Source organism: Thalassophryne amazonica, chromosome 9 (genome assembly GCF_902500255.1).
Source record: "Thalassophryne amazonica chromosome 9, fThaAma1.1, whole genome shotgun sequence".
NCBI classification, from domain to species: domain Eukaryota; kingdom Metazoa; phylum Chordata; class Actinopteri; order Batrachoidiformes; family Batrachoididae; genus Thalassophryne; species Thalassophryne amazonica.
The window spans coordinates 97,450,642-97,475,125 of NC_047111.1; the positions used below are offsets into that span (position 1 = coordinate 97,450,642).

The window sequence follows — 24,484 nt, forward strand, 5'->3', positions numbered from 1 at the left end:
TTTGAACTTGTCCAAGGTCTGTGTCCCAAGACAGTTTCCTGTGACTTAGAAGACCCTGGCAGTAATAGGAATGGACTTATGCTGAGCACAGACAGACAGACAGACAGATAGATGGACGACAGACAGAAGGCCTTTGCAATAAAAATGAATCAAAGCATCCAGTTGTCACATTTGTGGACTCACTCCCTCACTCACCCATCTTCAACTGCTTAATCCAGTGAAGGGTCATGGGGTGCTGGAGCCTATCCCAGCAGTCATAGAGTGTGAGGCGTGGTACACCCTGGACAGGACGCCAGTCTGTCGCAGTGCCACATATAGACAAACAAAGACATTCATACCCGCAGGCACGGACAATTTCAATATTCCAATCCACCTAACCTGCATGTCTTTGGAAGTGGGACGAAGCCAGAGCACCCGGACAGAACCCAGGCAAACACGGGGAGAACACTCAAACTCCACACAGGAAAGGCCATATGCGGGAATCGAACCCATGACCTTCACATTTGAGGACTGTGAATTTTAAAAAAGTGTGTTTTCTTGATAAACGAATTCAGACATGAGCCCATCCATCTATTATTTATACCAGTTCATCCGGTTGGGAAGCAACAGTGCCCACCACAGCAGCACTTAAATGATCAATTACCTGTCCAAATTTTTGTGATTGACTGATCAATAATTTAAGATCTTGAGGACTTGAACATGAATCGTGACATGCCAAGATTTTTAATAGCAGAGCTGATCTGTGTGAATGAGACCTCTGGTCTCATGATGCATTGATTTTCCCCCCACATAAAAAAAAAAAAAAAAAAAATCTGAAAAATCAATAGAAATGCATCATTATCGTGGTGCAGAATGTGTCCCATGTGTTTGCTTGTTTGGGGGTGTTTAGAACCACAGCACTCCTCCACAACAAGGCCAAAAAAAAAAAAAAAACTGAGTAGAAATCTCCGCCGTTATGTAAGCATCTGCAGCCTTTCTCTCTGCATCCCAAAGGAAAGTTTTTTTGCTGGTCCTCGGTTGATTAAAGGCCTAATGGTGACTAGAAGAGCATGAAATTACTCAGACGGGCTTGGCTTTTTCATTGCGGGCACTCACACAGGCCTCTGCGTGTGTGTGTGTGTGTGTGTGTGTGTGTGTGTGTGTGTGTGTGTGTGTGTGTGTGTGTGTGTGTGTGTGTGTGTGTGTGTGTGTGTGTGTGTGTGTGTGTTACCAGCATTGCACAGAACACTGATTCTCACTTATCCCACTTTAACCTGCTTCTGTTTATCTCTTTATTTTTTACCCTTCATCTCCATCCTGCAAATTCAACATATGCAAAATGAGATTATTTGATGTAAAGAGCATCTGGTACTTCCCGTTGAAACATTTGGAGTGAAATATATTTTCTAAGTAGCTTATGTCGCTTGCAGTCACGCTGATTGATTGGGTCGCATCACTGTCAATTTTTGTTGTGCGTGCCACATGTAGACACTGTGTTGGCACAGTCAAGGATGGAGTGTGTGCAACATGTGCTGTCATATCTTCATTCAAACACCACCGAGATTGATTGTAATCTGTTGCCAGCACAAGTAATAATCATCAATCAGCGATTCCTGCCTCGCTGTGTAAATGCTGCCTAAATGCATAAAGTGTGCTTGCAAAGCAGGACCTCCAGCGTGATGCAGCAGTCTAATATTTAATAGATATGCTGGTGTTTGTCAGTTTGAGCCAGAGAATTCAGAATCTGAGCAGCCACTATCTGCACACACATTCTTTTTAGCCTCAGCAGTTTATAAGATGTTGAGGGGTGGTGGCCAAGCGGATAGTGCATTTGTTTCTGATATGGAAGGTTCCCAGCTCAAATCCCACCCTGCCACATTTCTTCATGCTTTGTGGAGTTGCGTCAAGAAGGGGGTCCGGCGTAAAACCTGTCATAATTCAACATGCACATCCACCTCAGATTTGCTGTGGTGACCCTGTGTGCTAACAAGGGAGGAGCCGAAGGGACTTACTTACTTTCTTACTTTATTTTATTTTATTTTTATCTTGGTAGATCATTGGATTTATTTTCATTGCGTGCAGACTGTTGAAGAATCGACTGATGTCTGTGCTAAATGCTGAACATGAATGAATGAGGCACTGTTACTCTTTCAACTTTCAAAACCACTGACGGGCTTCTTTTAAAACACTAGGTTTTTTCAGCTACGACAAGGAACTGTATATTCAGACGTCGTTTTCCAAAATCAGGACGCTTTATGTGGATATGTTTTCACCAGGCTGTGATGATTCCGGCTGAAATGACATAACGGGTAAGATTAATTTATTCCATGTGTGAATGGTTTTAATATTTGAAAAGAGTCTTTGTATGAGGACTGCAGCTTTCAGCCAATCAATGGACCAGGGGTCACCAACCCTGTTCCTGGAGGGCACCTGCCCTGCATGTTTTCTAACTCTCACTGTTCCACTCCCAGGCAGTTAACTCTATCAGGTGTGCTCAGCCAATCAAGAGCTGAAAAACACTGCTTTAAAAAAAAAATCAGGTGTGAATTGTGTAGGTAAATCAGGGTTCTCAGCAGGATTTTTTTCTCAGCGTGATGGGATGGAAAAATCACCTTAAGAAGACGGGGGTTTGGGGACTGCTTAGGCTTCGACCCCGCTGAAATTTTTGCTTTGTGGGCTTATAAAAGGCCTTCTTTGGTGTTTGTTTTTTTATTCAAAATGTAGAGTAATCAGAAATTAACCTTGAAGTTAAAAAAAAATTGTAAGAATTTTCTATAGTAAACTGCTGTGTATAAATTACCTCCTGTGCAGTGACACACATTTCTACACTCTTCCATGTTTTGGCCTGATGCCTCTTTCTTTTGGCTTTAAAGTAAGGCTGTAACAGAGATTTTAAAAAAAACTATGGCTTTACTTAACAAAATTCAAAACAACAAAATGGCACTCAAAATGCAGGCATTAGTGTTTCAGAGGGATATAAATAGGCCTCGGTAAACCCCATCCTGACCAGGTCCGCATAATCACGGGTGTACCTCATCAAAAGTCTATAATTGTATAGTATTCCACCTTGTGTGGCATGATGCTATCTTAGACTATAAGCATGCATTACTGGCTACAAAGCGAACCTATTACTCTGATTTGATCAACAAAACAAGCATAACTCAAAGTTTTTGTTCAACACGGTAGCAACACTTATTCATGGACAACCACCTGTAGTTCGCTCTCATTTTACAGCACAAGAATTCCTGGATTACTTTGAGAAGAAAATAGAAGACTTTAGTTTAAACATATCTCAGCATGCCTTCACCCAGCCACTACATCCTACTATTGAGGTGGGCTCCATTACTGAAGTATTACCTAGATTTACAGAATTTGAGAGTATCTGTCTAGGCATGCTGACGAAACTCGTAACGTCAACAAAAAGCACAACCTGTCTATTTGATCCAATACCAACAAAACTGTTTAAGGACCTGTGGCCCACTCTTGCGCCAACTGTGCTGGAAATTATTACTCTTTCTTTAACTTCTGGATCTGTTCCTAAATGTTTCAAATCTGCAGTGATTAAGCCATTACTTAAGAAACCTATTCTTGACCCTAGGGTACTGAAAAACTATTGGCCGATATCAAATCTATCATTTTGCTCTAAAATTCTGGAAAAAGTGGTTTCACGGCAGCTCGTGGACTATCTTACTGAGAATAATCTCTTTGAACCACTGCAGTCTGCTTTTAGAAAATGTCATTCCACAGAGACGTCTCACTAAAGTGGTGAATGATCTTCTGCTTCTTGTGCTGTTAGTTCTCAGTGCTGCATTTGATACCGTGGATCATCATATTCTACTTCACAGGCTGGAAAATCATTTGGGATCACTGGGAGTACCTTTGTATGGTTGACGTCATACTTGACCAGTCGTTCTCACTGTGTTCTGTACAGTAACACTACCTCTAACCTTAGCGACATGAAATTTGGGGTTCCACGGGTGTCCATCCTAGGTCCCCTGCTTTTCTCCCTTTATATAGCACCCTTGGGCACATATTGTGGCGCTTTGGGATTACCTTTCACTGCCATGCTGTTGATACTCAGTTATACATGCTGATAACTGCTGGTCATGTCATTCACATAAAATCCTTAGAAGATTGCCTTGCATCAGTGAGAAGCTGGATGTCTAGAAACCTCCTACTTTTAAACCCTGATAAGACTGAAATGATGGTTCTTGGTCCAGTGAGACATCAGCATCAATTTGACCAGTTAACGCTTAGCCTAGGCTTGTGTGTCATGCATCACACGGACAAAGTAAGGAACCTTGGGGTAATTTTTGATCCTACGTTGTCCTTTGACCTCCACATTAGAAATATTAGGAGGACTGCTTTCTTCCACTTGCAAAATATAGCAAAGATTTGTCCCATCCTGTCTATGGCTGATGCTGAGACCCTGATCCATGCGTTTATCTCTTCTAGATTGGACTACTGCAATGTTTTATTTTCTGGTTTACCGCAGTCTGGCATTAGCGGTCTCCAGTTGGTTCAGAATGCTGTTGCCAGACTTTTGACACAAAGCAGAAAGTTCAACCACATTACACCCATTTTGGTATCCCTTCACTGGATTCCTGTCCCAGTGAGATCAGATTTTAAGGTTCTGCTACTACTCTATGAAATTGTTCACCGACTGGCACCTCCCTACCTAGCTGACCTAATTAAACCTTATGTGCCGGCCCAGGCTCTGCGTTCTCAGGGTGCAGGACTACTTTGTGTCCCTAGGGTGAATAAGAAGTCTGCGGGCCACAGAGCTTTCTCTTATCATGCCCCTGTCCTGTGGAATGATCTCCCTGCATCAGTAAAACAGATTCTGTGGAGACTTTCAAGTACAGACATAATACTTTTTTCCCTTTCGTATGACGAGCATACTGGCATTAATTTTATTAGGAAATGGAGCAGGCCGCGGCCTCAACTTTACCTAAATTCTAGGTCTTTTAGTGAAGCTCAGGGCTAGTGGCCGGCGATCACCTTAGTATTTCATGTTTTTCTTGTTGTTTAATGCTGACAAATTATACTGTATTTCTTGTCTTTCTGATGCTTGATTCTTTTTTCTCTCTGTTTAAGGTGCAGCTCCATCCAGAGATGGGTGTGGTAATTGTGCTGGAGACCCTCCTGTCCTGTGCACCAACAGCTTTTCCTGTATATTCGTTTTGTGAATTGTTCTGTAATTTATGTCTCTAGCATGGCCCAAGCAGAGGGTCACCCCTTTGAGTCTGGTCTGCTTGAAGTTTCTTCGTCAGAGGGAATTTTTCCTTACCATGGTTGCTCTGGGGGTGAGTAAGGTTAGACTTTACTTGTGTGAAGCACCTTGAGGCAACTCTGTTGTGATTTGGTGCTATATAAATGAAAATTAAAATTGAAAAAATGGGCAACAGGTGTGGACTGCAGGCAGGCCAGTCTAGTACCAGCAGTCTTTTACTATGAAGCCACACTGTTGTAACACGTGCAGAATGTGGCTTGGCATTGTCTTGCTGAAGTAAGCAGGGATGGCGCCATCACAGATGTGTAACTTGCCCACGGCATGGACTAACACACCCCCATACCTCACAGATGCTGGCTTTGGAACTTTGCGCTGGTAACAGTCTGGATTGTCTTTTCCCTCTTTCATCCGGATGCCACGACATCCATGATTTCCAAAAACAATTTGAAATGTGGACTCATCAGACCACAGCACACTTTTCCGCTTTGTGTCTCAAAGGTGACGCATTTCAAATTAGCTCGGTCCCAGAGAAGGTGGTTTCTGGATGCTGTTGATGTATGGCTTTTGCTTTGCATGGTAGAGTTTTAATTTGCTAACTGATAATGGTTTTCAGAAGTGTTCCTGAGCCCACTCAGTAAGATCCTTTTCATAATTATGTTGAATTTTAATGCCTGCGGGATCGGAGGTCACGGGCATTCAATGTTGGTTTTTGGCCTCACCAGATAATCTGAATCCTCTGACTATATTATGGACTGTAGATGATGGAATTTCTAAATTCCTTGCAATTGAACGTCGAGAAACATTGTTCTTAAACTATTGGACTATTTTTTCACAAAGTTTTTCACAAAGTGATAATCCTCGCCCCATCTTTGAGCCTTTTGGGGATGCTCCTTTTATACCCAATCATGACACTCATTTGTTTCCAATTAACCTGTTCCCCCGTGGAAAGTTCCAAACAGGCGTTCTTTGAGCATTCATCAACTTTTCCAGTCTTTTGTCGCCCCTGTCCCAACTTTTTTGAAACGTGTTGCAGGAATCCATTTCAAAATGAGCAAATATTTGCACAGAAACAATAAAATCTATCAATTTGAACATTAAATATCTTGTCTTTGTGGTTTATTCAGTTAAATATAGGTTCAAGAGGATTTGAAAGTCATTGTATTCTGTTTTTCTTTACATTTTACACAACGTCCCAACTTCATTGGAATTGGGGTTGTAATTTTCTGCAGGAACAGTGTCTTTTTCAGGATTAATTTGTCCCTCAAAAGCTCCACTTCTTTATACAATCATCAGTCTCCAGACCAACGATACAGTACGTACAATTTCCTCAATGAATTGTAGGTCATTTGAGCGTCTTTTTCCGACTTCATGTTGTAAAGTTGGTCATATTTGCGGACTTTTTTGCCAAACGTTCTTCTATTTGATCCGTGATCAAAATGCAATCAGTGTGCACACCGCAAAAACTTTTAAATATGACAGGAGAGGAAGGAGTGAAAATGTAAAAGTGACACATCACAGCCTCTTGCGGTCTGAGATTTAGCAGGTCTGCAGGTTTGCAGCCATGCAGAGGGCTGTGATCTAAAGCAGTTTGGTTTGCCACACCCATGGATATGTGTGAAAGTTAACACCATATTACAGTGCAGGCAACAAGCAGCATTTTGTTAATAATCACCAGCTTTGAATTACGCCCTGCCTCGTTTAGGTCCTGCATCTGAGCATAGTTTTTAATCAAGGAAATACAGTACCCGCTTTCTTCGAATCGGCAAGTGTCAGTCCTGAACTTCATTTTGTTCCTCTGTTACTGGGCACATCCAGACTGCTGTGACGGGTTTTTAATGGAGATTCAAGGTCTGTTAGAAAAGTATCGGACCTTTTTATTTTTTGCAAAAACCTGATGGATTTGAATCACGTGTGCTTGCATGAGCAAACCTTGAACCTTCGTGCGCATGTGTGAACTTTTCCACGCCTGTCGATTGCTTCATTTTCTGGTAAGCAGCCTTTGTGTGAGGACATGTGTAGTGCGCTTGGTGGATTTTCATTGCAAGGAAAAAGACGGAACGACTGGCATCAAATTTTTCAAATTTTTCAAATTTTGCCAGAAACTGGGCGACAGCTGGCATCAAATTTTTCGAATTTTGCAAATTTTGCCAGAAACTGGGCGACAGCCAGGTGGAAACCATTCGGATGATTCAAACGGCTTTCTGTGACTTTTCTGTGACTTTTCAGTCGTGTGACTGTCCGAGAAACAGGTGGGCATGTCACAGCATGTCCTGTGAGACTTCAACACGGAGGCGCTTTTGCTCCGCTGTCAGCAGCAGCATGAATTTCACAGCCACTCTTTTCATGGCCAAATCTTCTGTCACAGTGGAATGTACCGAAAAAGTGCTGATGTCCACCTCGTCCGCAATTTCTCAGACAGTCACACGACGGTCCCGCATCACCACAGCATTCACTTTGGAAATGATCTGGTCATTTCAGCATGTTGATGGCCGAACAGAGCGTGGCTCGCTCTTCACTGTTGTGCGGATCTCTTTAAACTGGTTGTACCGCTCTTTAATCTATGTGATGCCCATAGTATCGTCACCGAAAGCCATCTGAAACTTCTGAATGGTTTCCACCTGGCTGTCGCCGAGTTTCTGGCCAAATTTGATGCAGTAGTGCTGCTCCAGTCGTTCCGCCATTTTCCTTGTAATGAAAATCCGCCAAGAGCACTGCACATGTCCTCACACAAAGGCTGCTTACCAGAAAATGATGCAATTGACAGGCGTGAAAAAATTCACACATGCGCACAAAGGTTCAAGGTTTGCTCATGCAAGCACACGTGATTCAAATCCATCAGGTTTTTGCAAAAAATAAAAAGATTGGATACTTTCCTAATAGACCTCGTACATTACAGTGGGGCGGGACGTTTTGTCTGATATGAGCGAAAATCTGTTATAGGAAATCCATTATATACCGTGTTTATCGTTTGTCCAGTGAGTGCCAATATCCCTTTTTATATGATGACAGGTTATGTGAGTTTTGCTGTATACCCCATTCTCCCATCAGAGGGCACAGGGCTCTCCACACAAAATTCTGCCTGAAAAAGGGCTGTGTCGATGCACAAGAATGACCAATGTCATGTACGTCTGAATGCCAATTTTAGTAGTAAGCCCCTTCGGCTGCTCCCTTTCACTCTGTGTCGCCACAGCAAACCTGAGGTGGATCTGCATGTTAAATTGGCACTAGTTTTATGTCAGATGCGCTTCCTGACGCAACTTCACGTCTTTTGTCAAATGTATTTTCATTTTGAACCGGAAACCTTCCGCACTGAAACAAAGCGCACTAACCACTTGGCCACCACCCTGTTAAAGTGCCGTGTAGATGTGTAAGAAAAGGGCAGAGCCAGTATGTTTTACGATGTTTGAACATTGCATTGTGGAGTTGTTTGACCTGGTTCAGATGATCTCTGAGTGCTGAGTTGAAGTCTCCTGGGTCTGTTTTGATTTTTCTCTCATTTTGTGTGATTTTTATATGAATTTTCAAACCCTTCATTTTGTACCAACATCGCCTTTGTGTAAGCACTCAGTCATCCTCATGAGTCCACAGTCTTATTTTGCAGTTTAATTTCTGTATAGCATGTTGTTTTCAGAAAAGAAAATATGATTCTGTGCTGTAGCCAATTGGGGCTTTTTTTTCCCCACCTTGGCTCAGTGGAGCCTGACTAGAAATAAAGTGGTTTTGGATCCCCTGGTATGAAGTGTTGGAAAATTGAAAATGTTGTCAGTTCCTTAAAGGTTGTATTAATTTAGTTGGAGATTGATCATTCACGTAGTTAGTCCCAGCATACAATTGGAGAATGTACTGTTGTCTTCAAATTCTTTTCACTGTCTTACTAATAGGTAGTCGGTGACATGCTGGGGGTTTTTTTTAAGAGTAATGAGATTATGTGTCTGTATGCTTGTCCAATATTTCAGAGACATAGAAAATAAGTGTTGGCAATTGTGATAATTTCTTAATCAGAATCATATTAAATATTTACTTTGATTCATACCACCGACAAAAATTTTTGGTGTCACCCCTATTCACACTTTCTGCCCATTATTGAATTCTGGTGTTGCTTTGGCATTCTGTTGTATATTTCATCTTGTATTTGGCAACATAGTGAGCATCATATTTGGTGGTTGCCAACTTAAGTTGTTAGGTAATGTAAAGGTGGATGACCCATCTAGCAGATCGGCGACAGGTATAGGATAAACAAAGTTGCGTTTTCAATTGTTATGGCGCATCAAAGTTTACTTTAAGTTGGAGAAGTAGAAGATGGCAGCGTTTATTACTTTGACAGAACTCCTGCTCCATGCTATAGTCAGTAGGGCTGAAACGATTATTTTCATAACCGATTAATCAATTCATTATTTTCTTGATTAGTTGTGAGGGCCATAAAATGGAGATAAAAGGAGAAAAATGTTGGTCATTGTTATCCAGAGTCCAAGATGACCATTTCAAACGTCTTGTTTTGTCGACATTCCAAAGATATCCAGTTTACCTCCGGATAGGACTAAAGCAGATAGTAAAAATGACCAAACATTATTAACATTCAAGAAGTAGAAATCGAAGAATTTGGATAATAAAAAAGACTTGATTAATCGATTATCAAAATATTTGTTGATTAGTTTAATAGTTGATTAATCATTGATTCAATTGATTAATCATTGTAACTCTAGTAACCAGTGCAGAGAATTAATCATTTATAACTGTGTATTTTGGTTTGGTTTGAGCCTGTAAGTTGGGCAACAACAAAACATTTCAAGCTCATCTTGGCCTTTAATTATAGTAGACTTTTTGTAATTTACTAACATTTTACAGCGCATTCAATTACAATAAAAGGTAGTGGTTTAATCAGTGTACCTAATGTCGTTTATGTACATTGCTGGCTTGTTTATTCTTACATTTCTGAACATTTTTGTAATGTATCACGTTTAATCCAGGAAGTTGTCAAAAATTAATGAACTGGTTTTCATGAAAATTGTTGAGAAATTTAAATGCTATTCAGTGTTGATGTGGGTGCATATGAGGGAACAGATTATAGATAATTCACTTTACAAAGTGCTTCTTCCCCCCATTTTTTCCTTTGGAATCTTTGGTTTTACTGCATGTTTCTTCTGCTTGGGCAAAAAAGCTTCTTATAAATGTAGCTATAAACTCCAGTATAAGGCGAGTGTCACTGCGTTTTTTGTGTGTAAGAGGATATTGTGTGCTTTGGTTTGGGCCCCTTCACACATAACATGATTGAAGTCGACTAGCGCACGAAGGAGGAATTGCATGCCAGTCGTGAAAAATCGTTCAGCTGCTTGCACTGTTTGTTCATGCCGTTCACACCTGCCCAACCGTGTGTCCGTCCTGACGTCGGCTCGATGTTTTTGTGCTGGCTTTCACTGTGATTCACCCTGATTCCTGCTTGTGTGAAGGGGCCCTTAAGATTTGCACCACTCATGCAAAATATGACATATCTTGTCATTGCCTGGAACTCAGTTCTTTTGTGTGTGTGTTTTTTTTAGAAGTGGCATAACCAGAAATGATACCATGTGTTTAAAATAGTTATATTTTCTTAACAGTTTTACATAGATTTGCAATTTTGGGTTTTGCCACAAGACATTACACCCCCTTCATCTTCTGTTATACAAATTAACCCTCTACTTATTACCTACCAGGTTGAAAGCCCTGCTTTTTTTCCTTCATTGGCTTTGGCGATACACCCTTCTAAACCAGTTGTTACTGTGGTATTTTCTTTTTAATTTCTGAAGACAGCTGTTATCAAGACTGAAATCATAGCTCAGTCATCTTCAGCACTCTAATTCTGCAGTCACTGCAGTGAAAATAATTTAAATTTCTGTTGAATTGTCCAAAGTGTAAGTTAGCACACCAGCAGTAATGAGCGAATCTGTAATTAACCAGTACTGTATTTCCTTGATTAAAAGCCCGGCATTTATTTTTTTCAAACTGTGCTCAGGCCTTTATCCAAGGCCAGCGATTATTAACAAAATGCTTCTTGCACTGTAAAGTGTAGGTGGTGTATTATCTGACTGCCCCTTCCCGCACTAGGCCTGATAATTTTATTTTTTATTTTCTCTGCATGTTCTGTTTCTCCACTATATTGCTTCTATAGAGAAATATGGTTCCACTAAATGCTGTTTGTTCTGTCTTTTTAGTATGGCCACAGCAGACGGTCACCCCACTGAGTCTGGTGTGCTTGAGGTTTCTTCCTGTAATAAATAACACACTAAGGTCATTTTTTTCCTTGCCACTGTTGCTAGTGTGCTTACTCATGTATAGTGCCTTTTGGTGACTTGTGATTTTCCACTGAATTGATAAACTGCATGAGCAATCTTTATTGAGTTGGACTCATCATGTGGGCCTCAAAGAGTGCAGCAGTGCCACTGAATTTTGGCTTTTTTCAGAGCTCAATGACTATTTTTCTGAATCATAAATCTAAATTATGTGAAAATATTCTCAGACCAGAAGGACAAGAGCACAGCCACATTGCATGTGGGTGCTGGGGATATTTAAACTGTTGTGCTGCATCAATTGACGCTTCATTATTTGAAGGGGGGAAAAAACTGAATGGCTGTCATCATACATTGGCACAGACATGTTCCAATAACCATCACAACAACTGGCACATTTTTTGCATTAGATTATATAAGAAGGTAATTAACATGAAACTGGTGACTTCATAAAGATTACTGCATTACTTAGATGTTCTCGAGTACATAAAGTATAATGATTCAACACTTAAAATAATTTGTGGCTGAAGCTTACAAAACAGTTGTCATTTGGTTGATCTGACCAGGCTGCAATAGTGCCATGTTTTTCTATCTTTTTTTTTTTTTTTTTTTTTTTGCAACACCAATTTTAGTTATTGGAATTTAAGTATATGTGATTGAAGTTTCCACATTTAGCATATTAATGCATCTTTAAATGTTTGACACTAAGCTTTTTGTGAATATAGAACATTTCTGCAATACGAAACGTCTCACTATCATGCTGCAGTACATCCGAAGATCAAGTTAAACTTTGCCGCTGAAATCAACAGGCGTGCACCCGCCAAATTTCGCGTGTTGAATGGTGTTGAATCAATATTGACACAACCTTGTGGATCGCGCTCCCCACCCCAAATATCTGGTGTCAGTGACGTGCTCACATTAGCTGCCAACTGCCAATAAATTCAGCAGAAGAAAATGATGAAGTTGTTTCACCATCACTCTGTTTGAAATGGAAAAATGAAACAGTAGGAGATGATGGCAAGCATTTTTGACTGAAAAGACAAAAATATGGCGAGAGAAATTGAGGAAGGATTCAGGATGAGGTGGTATGTGCTGTGTGAACATGAAAGCTTTTTTACACGGAGGAGGGAAGAAACTCAACAGTAGGCCCAATCATACGGGATCAGCAGTGATTACCTACAAGGACCTACACCTGAAGTTCCAAACGAGAAGAGACTTATCCAAAGTTTTTTTTTTTTGTCTTGGTAAGAACCAAATAATTTCCAGTGTAGATAGATAAAAAAGCTAAAAATAATTGATTGAGAAGTGTTAGATAGATCATTTATCTTGTTTTAAGGGTTACTTTCTTATTTTAAGTGTCCAACATGCCTATTTCTAGATTTAACAATCTTAATTCAAGACATCTTGTCAAGTGAAATTATCTGTCAATGCAGCAAGGTAATTTCCCTCAAATTTAGTGTTTTTATCTTGGTTTTAGACACTCCGTTTTTTCGGTGTAAGAGAGAGCACTGGATATTTCGAGAATACATCGTTACAATTAGCCAGTGAATCCACATCATAGTCTGTTTTTAAACCAGTTTAAATGGATTAGTGTCCCTCACTAACTATACACAGATGTTGTTGCAGTTATTATTAATTCAGGTGAAATAATGTTGACATCGGTGATTGTCTGAGGTGTGATAAAGTTGTTTTGCGTAGTTCTGAAAGAAGAATTTAAAGTTGGGCTGAGGTACAGACACACACACTCATATATTGTTGTCACAAAGCTTGTTATCAGCAGCCCACAGCCGGCCTGCCACCGTTCTGCCGTCACACTCACACCTTGGGCAAAGTCACCCTGCGGAGGGAATGCAAGTATCTTTCCTCGGAGTGTTTACGAGCCTGCGGTCTAATCTCAGAGAGAGCTGGAGACAAATCCCTGTCAGAGAGGTGAGGGAGAGGAGAATCTCCTATACATCACAAAAAAAAAGTAAATATCCTGAAGCGTTCCTTCCGGATTCTTTCAATAATTAATGGAAGTGGGAATATTGCTAATTTCTCTCCTTATATCTCAGCCATTTGAGCACTAATCTTACAATCCTAATACCTCGTCAAAGTTGCATTTCTTTGAATTCTATAATTAATTATTTCTTCTGCTTCTGCAGTGTTCAGCTTGCCGTTTTGATAATGTATGTAATTTAAATGCAAATTAATATCTTTGCTATGTTTCCATGGGAAAAGATAGTGGATAATAAAAACGCACCACAGTGAAAAGAGACCTCACAGTATGAAATATTTGATAAGGGCTCCAGCTTTGCTAGTTTGTTGCTTAAAAACCTTACAAAAGATTCTACTCCAGCAACATTGTTTACACTATCTGTGGGATTTAAAGGAAATTCTGAGCCCTTGGACTGTTTAGTTGCATTGACTGAATGGTGTTAAATTTTTGGAGCCAAAAGGTGATCTGTTGAGTTTAGTGTTGAAGGATTTATACAGTTAACCTTTTTAGTCCTGAGGATATTTTTATTCTCTCAACCACAAAGAGGTAACCAGTTTTGTTTTTTTTTGTACCCTGTGGCATTTGTTTCTCTGGTGATTGATGTTCCAGCTCTGCACCCTAAAATAATCATGTTTAAGCATCTTTGCTTGAACAAAGTTGCAATAAAGATACAGAATTGTTTCAGTCCTGATTTTTGCTAAATCAGGGGTGTGTATTTTTTTTGTTTTCCTACAGTCACATTATATTGTCTTTGATTTTTTTCTCTCTCTTTAACCTTATCTCATTTTTGAATTGTTCCACAAGATTACCAAGGTGTGAATGTCTATCGTGATCATCAAACATGCCTTTGATACAAACTGAAACAAGCTGGTATGACTTACACTGCTGGGAGATTTGTTGTTGCAAAAGCCAGTTTTGCTAAGAATTTGACTTTACCACATAATTATCTCTGAATGTGATAAGTGTGAGCTTCCTCACATTTTGTGTCATTTACACATTTTGAGAGACATAACACGTACGGATTTTCATGTTCAGTTTTATTTATGATGTTGTGATGTGGCGCTAACACGTCTGTCTAGATGAATCAAGACTTAAAGAAAAGTTCACCCAGCATTAAAAATCAAGAAATCAGTGAAAAATGTCCAAGCCAAGGAATGTATCAATATTGAAAAATGAAGAGTGCCAAGGGTGCAGACATGTTGTGATCACATATCAGATCCAAGACCTTACATGTTCGCTTCCATGTATCATCGGTGATCTCTGCTAAATTAAGCAACTGTCACATCTAGCTGATTGTGGTGCTGTTTTTTTTTGTTTTTTTTGCGGCATGATGGAGTTGTACCTCGCTGCATCTTGGTTGATTTCCTCTATTGGCTCTCAACTGGCTACGTTTGTTGCCGAGTCCTTCCGTGCAGGCACAGCACTCGATACAGCTTGGCATGAGCTGGAAAAAATTGTAGGTTTTTTTTTTTAGAACTCTGTCAAATTCCCAACTACCTCTATGCTCAGGAGAATCCGGCACAATTTGGCATAACTCTGGGCAAAATCTGTACTGTATGCATGAACTCACTGATAACTCAGAAAAGCACAGGGAACCTCTTTCTCTTCTGAGGCAAACCAAGACAATCATGAGTCTGAACAAGCTCCCTAAAATTTTGACTGGTTGTCAGTAACGGGGGTTTTCCTGACATGTACTGAGCAGCACATTGAGCACCTCCCACCCTATTCACAAGCCAATTTTTCATTTGGAAAAAACAACGCCAAACTCACCCAGATGTGAGAGCTCTTCTGAGATCCCCATTTCTCTAATAAAGGAGGTACAAAATAACCGACCTCTTCCCTGAGGTTGGGACAAACCCTTCTCCGTGTAGCAAGATGTTGCTTCTCCCTCACAAAGCAATGAAACTAAGCCGCTGTGTGAAAGAGTATTTTCCATTTGACATTCTCAAATCTGGCACGCAGCAAAAATACACTGGCATAGTCCATAATCTGGTTTGTCCCTCAAGCTAAAATAAGCAGGAAATAGTTGAAAATTTAGTGTCATTTGCAGCTTCTGCTGTCACAGTCTGAATCTCCCTGAGAGGTAAACTCTGCACATCATTGTAGTTGCACTTATGCAGGGCTACCGATCAAATGGTAAACCTGCACTCACAGTCAGAAATGGTGGAAGTTTCTGTTGTCCTCTCAATTACATTTGAAATTCTTCCAGTTGTGACAATAAAGTTCATGATGGGAACATCAAACAGTTCACAGTGTTTACATATGTACCACTCATGATGTGGGTTTCCATCACCCTCCATTTTACACAATTTGAAGTAGTGAATTAATGGAAACATGTAATTTCAAAAAACTCAAATATCACAAAAGCATTTTTGCACTTGCAGAAAGTGGTTTTCAGGCAATTCAAAAACTGCAATGGAAACACTTTTCCTGCTATTACAGGTCACATGATGTACAGAAAGTGTCACAACAAGATTATGTTACTGCCAACAAGAGATGACGTTATGCCAGTACTGGATTAAAACAATCAACAAAATTACAATATTTATCTGGATTTACCCACTTGTCACCATTGGAATTACAGTTATCACATGAACCTTGTTAGTATGACCGTTGTTGCGAGAGAACAAACCCCAGCAGCGGCATTCAGTCACTCAATGGAAACTTAATGTTCATGACTAATTGAAGAAAATAAGAACAACCCCAGGTTTCTTTTCAGCACTGTAGCCAGGCTGACAAAGAGTCAGAGTTCTATTGAGCCGAGTATTCCTTTAACTTTAACTAGTAATGACTTCATGACTTTCTTTGCAAATAAAATTTTAACTATTAGAGAAAAAATTATTCATAACCATCCCAAAGACATATCTTTATGTTCGACTGCTTTTAGTAATGCTGGTATTTGGTTAGACTCTTTCTCTCCGATTGTTCTGTCTGAGTTACTTTCATTAGTCACTTCCTCCAAACCATCAACATGTCTATTAGACCCCATTCCTACCAGGCTGCTCAAGGAAGCCCTACCGTTAATTAATGCTTCAATCTTAAATATGATCAATCTATCTTTATTAGTTGGCTATGTACCACAGGCTTTTAAGGTGGCAGTAATTAAACCATTACTTAAAAAGCCATCACTTGACCCAGCTATCTTAGCTAATTATAGGCCAATCTCCAACCTTCCTTTTCTCTCAAAAATTCTTGAAAGAGTAGTTGTAAAACAGCTAAGTGATCATCTGCAGAGGAATGGTCTATTTGAAGAGTTTCAGTCAGGTTTCAGAATTCATCATAGTACAGAAACAGCATTAGTGAAGGTTACAAATGATCTTCTTATGGCCTCAGACAGTGGACTCATCTCTGTGCTTGTCCTGTTAGACCTCAGTGCAGCTTTTGATACTGTTGACCATAAAATTTTATTACAGAGATTAGAGCATGCCATAGGTATTAAAGGCACTGTGCTGCAGTGGTTTGAATCATATTTATCTAATAGATTACAATTTGTTCATGTAAATGGGGAGTCTTCTTCACGGACTAAGGTTAATTATGGAGTTCCACAAGGTTCTGTGCTAGGACCGATTTTATTCACTTTATACATGCTTCCCTTAGGCAGTATTATTAGAAAGCATTGCTTAAATTTTCATTGTTACACAGACGATACCCAGCTTTATCTATCCATGAAGCCAGAGGACACACACCAATTAGTTAAACTGCAGGAATGTCTTACAGACATAAAGACATGGATGACCTCTAATTTCCTGCTTTTAAATTCAGATAAAACTGAAGTTATTGTACAACCCCTGGCAAAAATTATGGAATCACCGGCCTCGGAGGATGTTCATTCAGTTGTTTAATTTTGTAGAAAAAAAGCAGATCACAGACATGACACAAAACTAAAGTCATTTCAAATGGCAACTTTCTGGCTTTAAGAAACACTATAAGAAATCAAGAAAAAAATATTATGGCAGTCAGTAACGGTTACTTTTTTAGACCAAACAGAGGAAAAAAATATGGAATCACTCAATTCTGAGGAAAAAATGATGGAATCACCCTGTAAATTTTCATCCTCAAAACTAACACCTGCATCAAATCAGATCTGCTCGTTGACATTGACCCTGTGCCATGACATTGACCCTACGTGTCTTCTTGCAAGGAATGTTTTTGCAGTTTTTGCTCTATGGCAAGATGCATTATCATCTTGAAAAATGGTTTCATCATCCCCAAACATCCTTTCAGTTGTCCAAAATATCAACGTAAACTTGTGCATTTATTGATGATGTAATGACAGCCATCTCCCCAGTGCCTTTACCTGACATGCAACCCCATATCATCAATGACTGTGGAAATTTACATGTTCTCTTCAGGCAGTCATCTTTATAAATCTCATTGGAACGGCACCAAACAAAAGTTCCAGCATCATCACCTTGCCCAATGCAGATTCGAGATTCATCACTGAATATGACTTTCATCCAGTCATCCACAGTCCACGATTGCTTTTCCTTAGCCCATTGTAACCTTGTTTTTTCTGTTTAGGTGTTAATGATGGCTTTCGTTTAGCTTTTCTGTATGTAAATCCCATTTCCTTTAGGCGGTTTCTTACAGTTCGGTCACAGACGTCGACTCCAGTTTCCTCCCATTCATTCCTCATTTGTTTTGTTCTGCATTTTCGATTTTTGAGACATATTGTTTTAAGTTTTCTTTCTTGAGGCTTTGATGTCTTCCTTGGTCTACCAGTATGTTTGCCTTTAACAACCTTCCCATGTTGTTTGTATTTGGTCCAGAGTTTAGACACAGCTGACTGTGAACAACCAACATCTTTTGCAACATGGCATGATGATTTACCCTCTTTTAACAGTTTGATAATCCTTTCCTTTGTTTCAGTTGACATCTCTCATGTCTGAGCCATGATTCATGTCAGTCCACTTGGTGCAACAGCTCTCCAAGGTGTGTTCACTCCTTTTTAGATGCAGACTAACGAGCAGATCTGATATGATGCAGGTGTTAGTTTTGGGGATGAAAATTTACAGGGTGATTCCATAATTTTTTCCTCAGAATTGAGTGATTCCATATTTTTTTCTTCTGCTTGGTCTAAAAAAGTAACCATTACTGACTGCCACAATCTTTTTTCTTGATTTCTTATACTTGGCCCCACAAATCTTAGAAACGTGTCTAACCAGATCCTTACTCTGGATGGCATTACCCTGACCTCCAGTAATACTATGAGAAATCTTGGAGTCATTTTGATCAGGATATGTCCTTCAATGTGCATATTAAGCAAATATGTAGGACTGCTTTTTTGCATTTGCACAATATCTCTAAAATTAGAAAGGTCTTGTCTCAGAGTGATGCTGAAAACCTAATTCATGAATTTATTTCTTCTAGGCTGGACTGTTGTAATTCATTATTATCAGGTTGTCCTAAAAGTTCCCTGAAAAGCCTTCAGTTAATTCAAAATGCTGCAGCTAGAGTACTGACGGGAACTGCCCCAACCAGTCCCAGCAGAAGACTGCCCCTCCCTGAGCCTGGTTCTGCTGGAGGTTTCTTCCTGTTAAAATGGAGTTTTCCTTCCCACTGTCGCCAAGTGCTTGCTCATAGGGAGTCGTTTTGACCGTTGGGGTTTTTCTGTAATTATTGTATGGCTTTTGCCTTACAATATAAAGCGCCTTGGGCCGACTGTTGTGATTTGGCGCTATATAAATAAAATTGATTTGATTTGATTTGATTTATGTCATCTCACAACTATTTTTTATTGTCATTCTGAAAATATCATCCATCCATCCATCCATTTTCTTCCGCTTTATCCGGAGTCGGGTCGCGGGGGCAGCAGCTCAAGCAAAGCCGTCCAGACCTCCCGATCCACACACACCTCCCCCAGCTCCTCCAGGGGAACCCCAAGGCATTCCCAAGCCAGCCGAGAGATGTAGTCCCTCCATCGTGTCCTGGGGCTTCCCCGGGGCCTCCTCCCGATGGGACGTGCCCGGAACACCTCTCCAGCGAGGCGTCCAGGGGGCATCCGGAAAAGATGCCCGAGCCACCTCAACTGACTCCTTTCGATGTGGAGGAGCAGCGGCTCAACTCCAAGCTCCTCCCGAGTGACCGAGCTCCTCACCCTATCTCTAAGGGAGCACCCAGCCACCCTGCGGAGGAAACTCATCTCGGCCGCTTGTACTCGCGATCTCGTTCTTTCGGTCATGAGCCAAATCTCATGACCATAGGTGAGGATCGGAACGTAGATTGATCGGTAAATCGAGAGCTTTGCCCCCCTACTCAGCTCTCTCTTCACCACAACGGTCCGATACAGCGACCGCATCACTGCAGATGCTGCACCGATCCGTCTATCGATCTCACGCTCCATCCGTCCCTCACTCGTGAACAAGACCCCGAGATACTTAAACTCCTCCACTCCTCCTCTGCCCTCCTGTGGGTTCACCACCTGCAGAGGGGGCCATGGGGGTCGGGTGCAGAGAGGATTGGGTGGCGGTCGAGGGCGGGTGGCCCGGTGGCCCGGTCCATGCTCACAGCCCCTGGCTGTTGGGACGTGGAATGTCACCTGAAAATATCACTGTATCTGTAATGGAAACCCAATTATTGACTCACTACATGAATAATCAGTGTCATTTCTGTCAGGATCTTGGTACAGATCTCCTGTTGTGGCTCAAACCAGTATGGCTGTATGTAGGTGTTGTTGCTCCACAGAGTGGCAGCTTTGACATATTTGTTGTTTGACAGTATCAATCACTCACTTTTTTGTTTGTTTGTTTATTTTTTTCCCTGTGGTAATCATAATAGCTGTGACATGGGTCCGGCAGCCATTATGCACATGTGACATTAGTGCTCCACCATCATCTTGCATGACTATGGAAAATGGTAGCGTGCTTGCTTCATATTGTCTCCAGGAAGATTTAAAAACAACCCAGTTTATGAAAAATTGGTTTTGAAATAGATGTCCATAGTTGATGCTCAGTGGGTTGCTTTAATGATCAGTTATTTGTAGGGTATCTATATTGTATTCAGGTGCTCTTTTATTCATACTGGAGTAAAAGAACCCTTCTAAATATAAATTTCTGTGGTACATAAAAACTGCAGGTCCATGTACAGTACCAATAATTCTCATATTTTGCTGTTTTGTCCAGAATTTTGAAGGTCACATCTATCCCATATTGTGTCTGCCAGATGTTTGAGGCTATCATGGTGTACCAACTGTTTCTTTTCTGTTCTCTTCTGCGTAGGAGGAATCTGACGAAGCTGTCTCTGATCTTCAGCCACATGCTGGCTGAAATCAAAGCCATTTTCCCTGGAGGACAGTTTCAAGGGGACACATTCAGAATCACCAAAGCTGATGCCGCTGACTTCTGGAGGAGATTTTTTGATGAAAAGTAAGGTTCCGTAACATGTTTCCTTTGCCTTGTAACACGTGTTTATGCTCTTTTTTAAAGATCAGATGGTATATTCCCCTCTCATCTCATCACAAGAAGTGTCTTAAATGAATCAGAATCAAAATAAGAATAGCCTTTATTCACCAAGTATCTGCAAGAATACAAGGAATTTGACTCCAGTTTGAACTATATTCTCTCTGTACAGGCATGTATAAATGTGCACTAAATAATTCACAACAAAAAATGTGCAAATAAAATGTGCAATAAAAGTGTTTGCAAAGGAGAACAGACAAACAGATTGAAGGCATGAGGTAGATGAATTAGTGAGTTTTCTGGCAGATTAAATTGTTCATCAGTGGGACGGCCTGTGCTGTGTCTGGTAGTTTTGACGTACAGAGCTCTGTAACGCCGACCAGAGGGGAAGAGTTTAAACAGTGTGTGTCCAGGGTGTGAGGGGTCTGCAGTAGGCCTGCGTGGTTTAGCCGGTTTATCCAGTACATGGTATAATTTTGGCCAGCGGTAGAGATTTGGACTGCAGTGACTAATTGCAATAACGGCCGCGGAGTTTTTTTGATCCAGGAAAACTGTGAAGTGGCTGTGTGTATGTGAACCTCTGCGGCGGAGAGTGGTGCTCTGAGCTGAGGTGACTCTCATTGTATGTTTGTATGCCTCATGTATGTTTGTGAGACGCCTGTTCTGTCACTGATATTTGCAAAGCCATTGTTTATTCATTTCAGTGGATGCACTGGGGGAAGGCAGAGGCTTTTTTTTAACCGGATTACAAAGACAAAATCAGCCAGGTAACATCAATTTACCCAGACTGACTTCAAATATGACTAAATTAAGTTTTTTTTTTTTTTATAAAATGTTTTGGTGGTTTCGTGTTGAGTTTTGTAAATGAGGAAGTGCCTGTCCTGAAAGCGCTTCATGTATTCAGAGTGGGTGTGTCATCTAGTGTTGAAGAGATGAAACTTCAGCCACTGACCATAAATTTATTTAATTCTTTCTTGCCTTCCGGCAAATTGTACCAGTAGTTGTTGTGTGGGCCGCCAGAAGAGGAGGTACTGCTGGCCCACCACCAGAGGGCGCCCTGTCTGGAGTGCGGGCTCCAGGCACCAGAGGGCGCAGCCAGCCTCACAGGAGCAGCCAGGGTGACAGCTGTCACGCATCACCTGCAACAGCTGTTACCAATCATCTGATCGGCAGGAGTATATCAGCAGGACGACGTCTCCACCTCTTTGCCGAGATATCGTTCTACCTGGAAGGTAACGTACCTCAGCTGTCTGCGTGACAATAACCTTTGTGACTTTTTGTGCATTATCTTTTGGACTGTTTTTCCAACGAGAGGTGGAGGTAGCTTTCCTGCCGTGCTGATTCCTGGGTGCAAACGCATCCTCATTCACTTGCTTTTTGTTCCTCGCCAGCAGTACCAGATCCGACACGCGGAGGCAGTGGCCACCTGGGAGTTCGGGACTTGGCGGCTCCAGTATTCCCGGGGTCTGGTGGCGGAGGAAATCGTGTGGTTCCGGTTCTGCTTTGGACAGGCGTCTCCTATCTTCGAGCCTGCCCACACGACACCTTGTGAATTGACTGTTGTCTATTGTTGCAATCTGTTGTATTTGTTGTGCACATTCACAACAGTAAAGTGTTGTTATTTGACCTATTCCATTGTCCGTTCATTTGCGCCCCCTGTTGTGGGTCCGTGTACCTACACTTTCCCAACAGTAGTTTTGAGATCTGCACAATAAATGTTTTAAAAATTACATTATATCTGTTTTTTGTTGTTGTTGTTTTTTGTCATTTTTATTGCTATGGGACCCATTTTGAAACACATTGTATTTTTTACACTTAAATTTATATCGCAATATATACCGTTACTGTGAAGGGATTCAATTGATACCGTGATATGAATTTTAGGTCGTACAGTGCAGAGATGTTACCAGCTCGCTTCCTCATCCTGGACCAGTATAAGTCCTGGATGGAGGGCAGGCTGGCTCCAATGATTTTTTTGTCTGCAGACCTGACAGTTTGTTGAAGTCTGTACCTGTCATGCTTGGAGTCAGAGGGAAACCAAACAGAGATGGAGATGCACAGGACAGACTGGATGATGAATGTGTAGAAGATGATGAGAACTTCCTGAGCTGTCTGAGGATGTACATCCTCTGCTATGCCTTTTTCCTGATGGAGTCTATGTGGGAGGTACACTTCAGATACCGAGAGATAGTGGATCCCAGGACCCGGAAAGTGTCCACAGGAGACACAGTGTTGTTTTGGATAGTGGGGGGTTCTCCTTAGATCTACTCTCATCTCCACAGTCTTGAGCAGGTTCAGCTAGCTCCAGGTTGTTGGATGAGACCAGTGACTACAAACGTCAGGAGTTTAACATAGGGGTTCTCTGAGGTGCAGTCGTTGGTGTAGAGGGAAAAGAGCGGTGGGGATTGCACGCACCACTGAGGGGCACCAGTGCTGATTCTCCGTGTGCTGGATGTGATGCTCCCCAGCCTCACCTGCTGTGTCCTGTACATCAGAAAGTTGGAGATTCACTGACAGGTGGGAGCTGGGACAGAGAGGTTTGAGAGATTTTGGTGGAGAATGTCGGGATGATGGTGTTGAATGCCGAGCTAAAGTCCACAAACAGGATCCTTGTGTACATCCCTGCAGAATCCAGGTTCTGCAGGATGTAATGCAGTCGCATGTTGACTGCATCCTAAACTGACCTGTTTGCCCAGTAGGCAAACTGCACGGGGTCCAGCAGGGTCCCTGTGATGTTCTTAAGATTTTTCTTAAGATGTTTTCAACATACCTTTAATGTGAAGTTGTTGAGACAGCTTATGGTAAGAGGAAATGGTACCTATTTATTCCTGTCCAGACAGGATGAAGGAGTTTTCATCAGACAGACTAGTATCGTGAAAAACTATTTTTATATGATTACCACAATGGTACAAGTGGGTAGTGTGCTTGCTGACTGGTTCAAGACCCCTAAATGTGCATTCTCCAAGTAATGTGGAGTTGCATCAGGATGGTCATCCAGCATAAAACATGCAGATCCATATCAGATCTGCTATGGCAACCACAAACAAAAACAAACAAAAAGAGAAACTGAAAGAAATTACTTAAAGTCATTCCTAATGTGGGTGAAGCAGAACAAACTCAGATTTTTTTTTTAATTCTGACTGCCATTTCTGGAAAGGTGCAGGGGGCTTCTAGTTTTGGAACAAGGCTCTAAAGATGATTCCTCGGCTCCTTAGTAACCTTGCAAATTACCCTGCTGCTATAACAGGGTATTATTATCATTTGTGTGTGTGTATGCGCACATTTAAACTTGGTGGGAATATTACTTGGACAGGTATCTAGGGGTGATTAGACAAGGTCAAGGAAAACCTGGTCTGAAACTACCTTTTTTGTATATCTCAACAACACAAAGATTATCTAAAGCTTGAATGGGAAAGTGTGTCAAACCTTTGGCTGGAACTGTATATTGTGGTGTGTAGAGTGCACAAGACTTACATCAGCCCTCTGGTGCTTTTCATTTTAATTTTAAATTGTTTTGGGCTTGTGTTAAATTTTTCATGAAATACATTAAAAAGTAACACGGTGGCTTTGTGGTTAGCACTGTTGACTCACAGCAATTTGATTCCCACCTGTGGCCTTTCTGTGTGGAGTTTGC

General features: G+C 41.1%; 1 protein-coding gene across 3 annotated transcripts in view; it reads left to right on the plus strand.

Annotated features, from left to right (window-relative positions):
* Positions 1-24,484, plus strand: part of cblb (Cbl proto-oncogene B, E3 ubiquitin protein ligase) — a 177,246-nt gene that overhangs the window by 61,379 nt on the left and 91,383 nt on the right. For all 3 annotated transcript variants that reach the window (XM_034178811.1, XM_034178809.1, XM_034178810.1), the window contains exon 4: positions 20,671-20,817. In XM_034178811.1, coding sequence (XP_034034702.1) covers positions 20,671-20,817 — 147 coding nt within the window. The remainder of the gene's footprint in view (positions 1-20,670; positions 20,818-24,484) is intronic.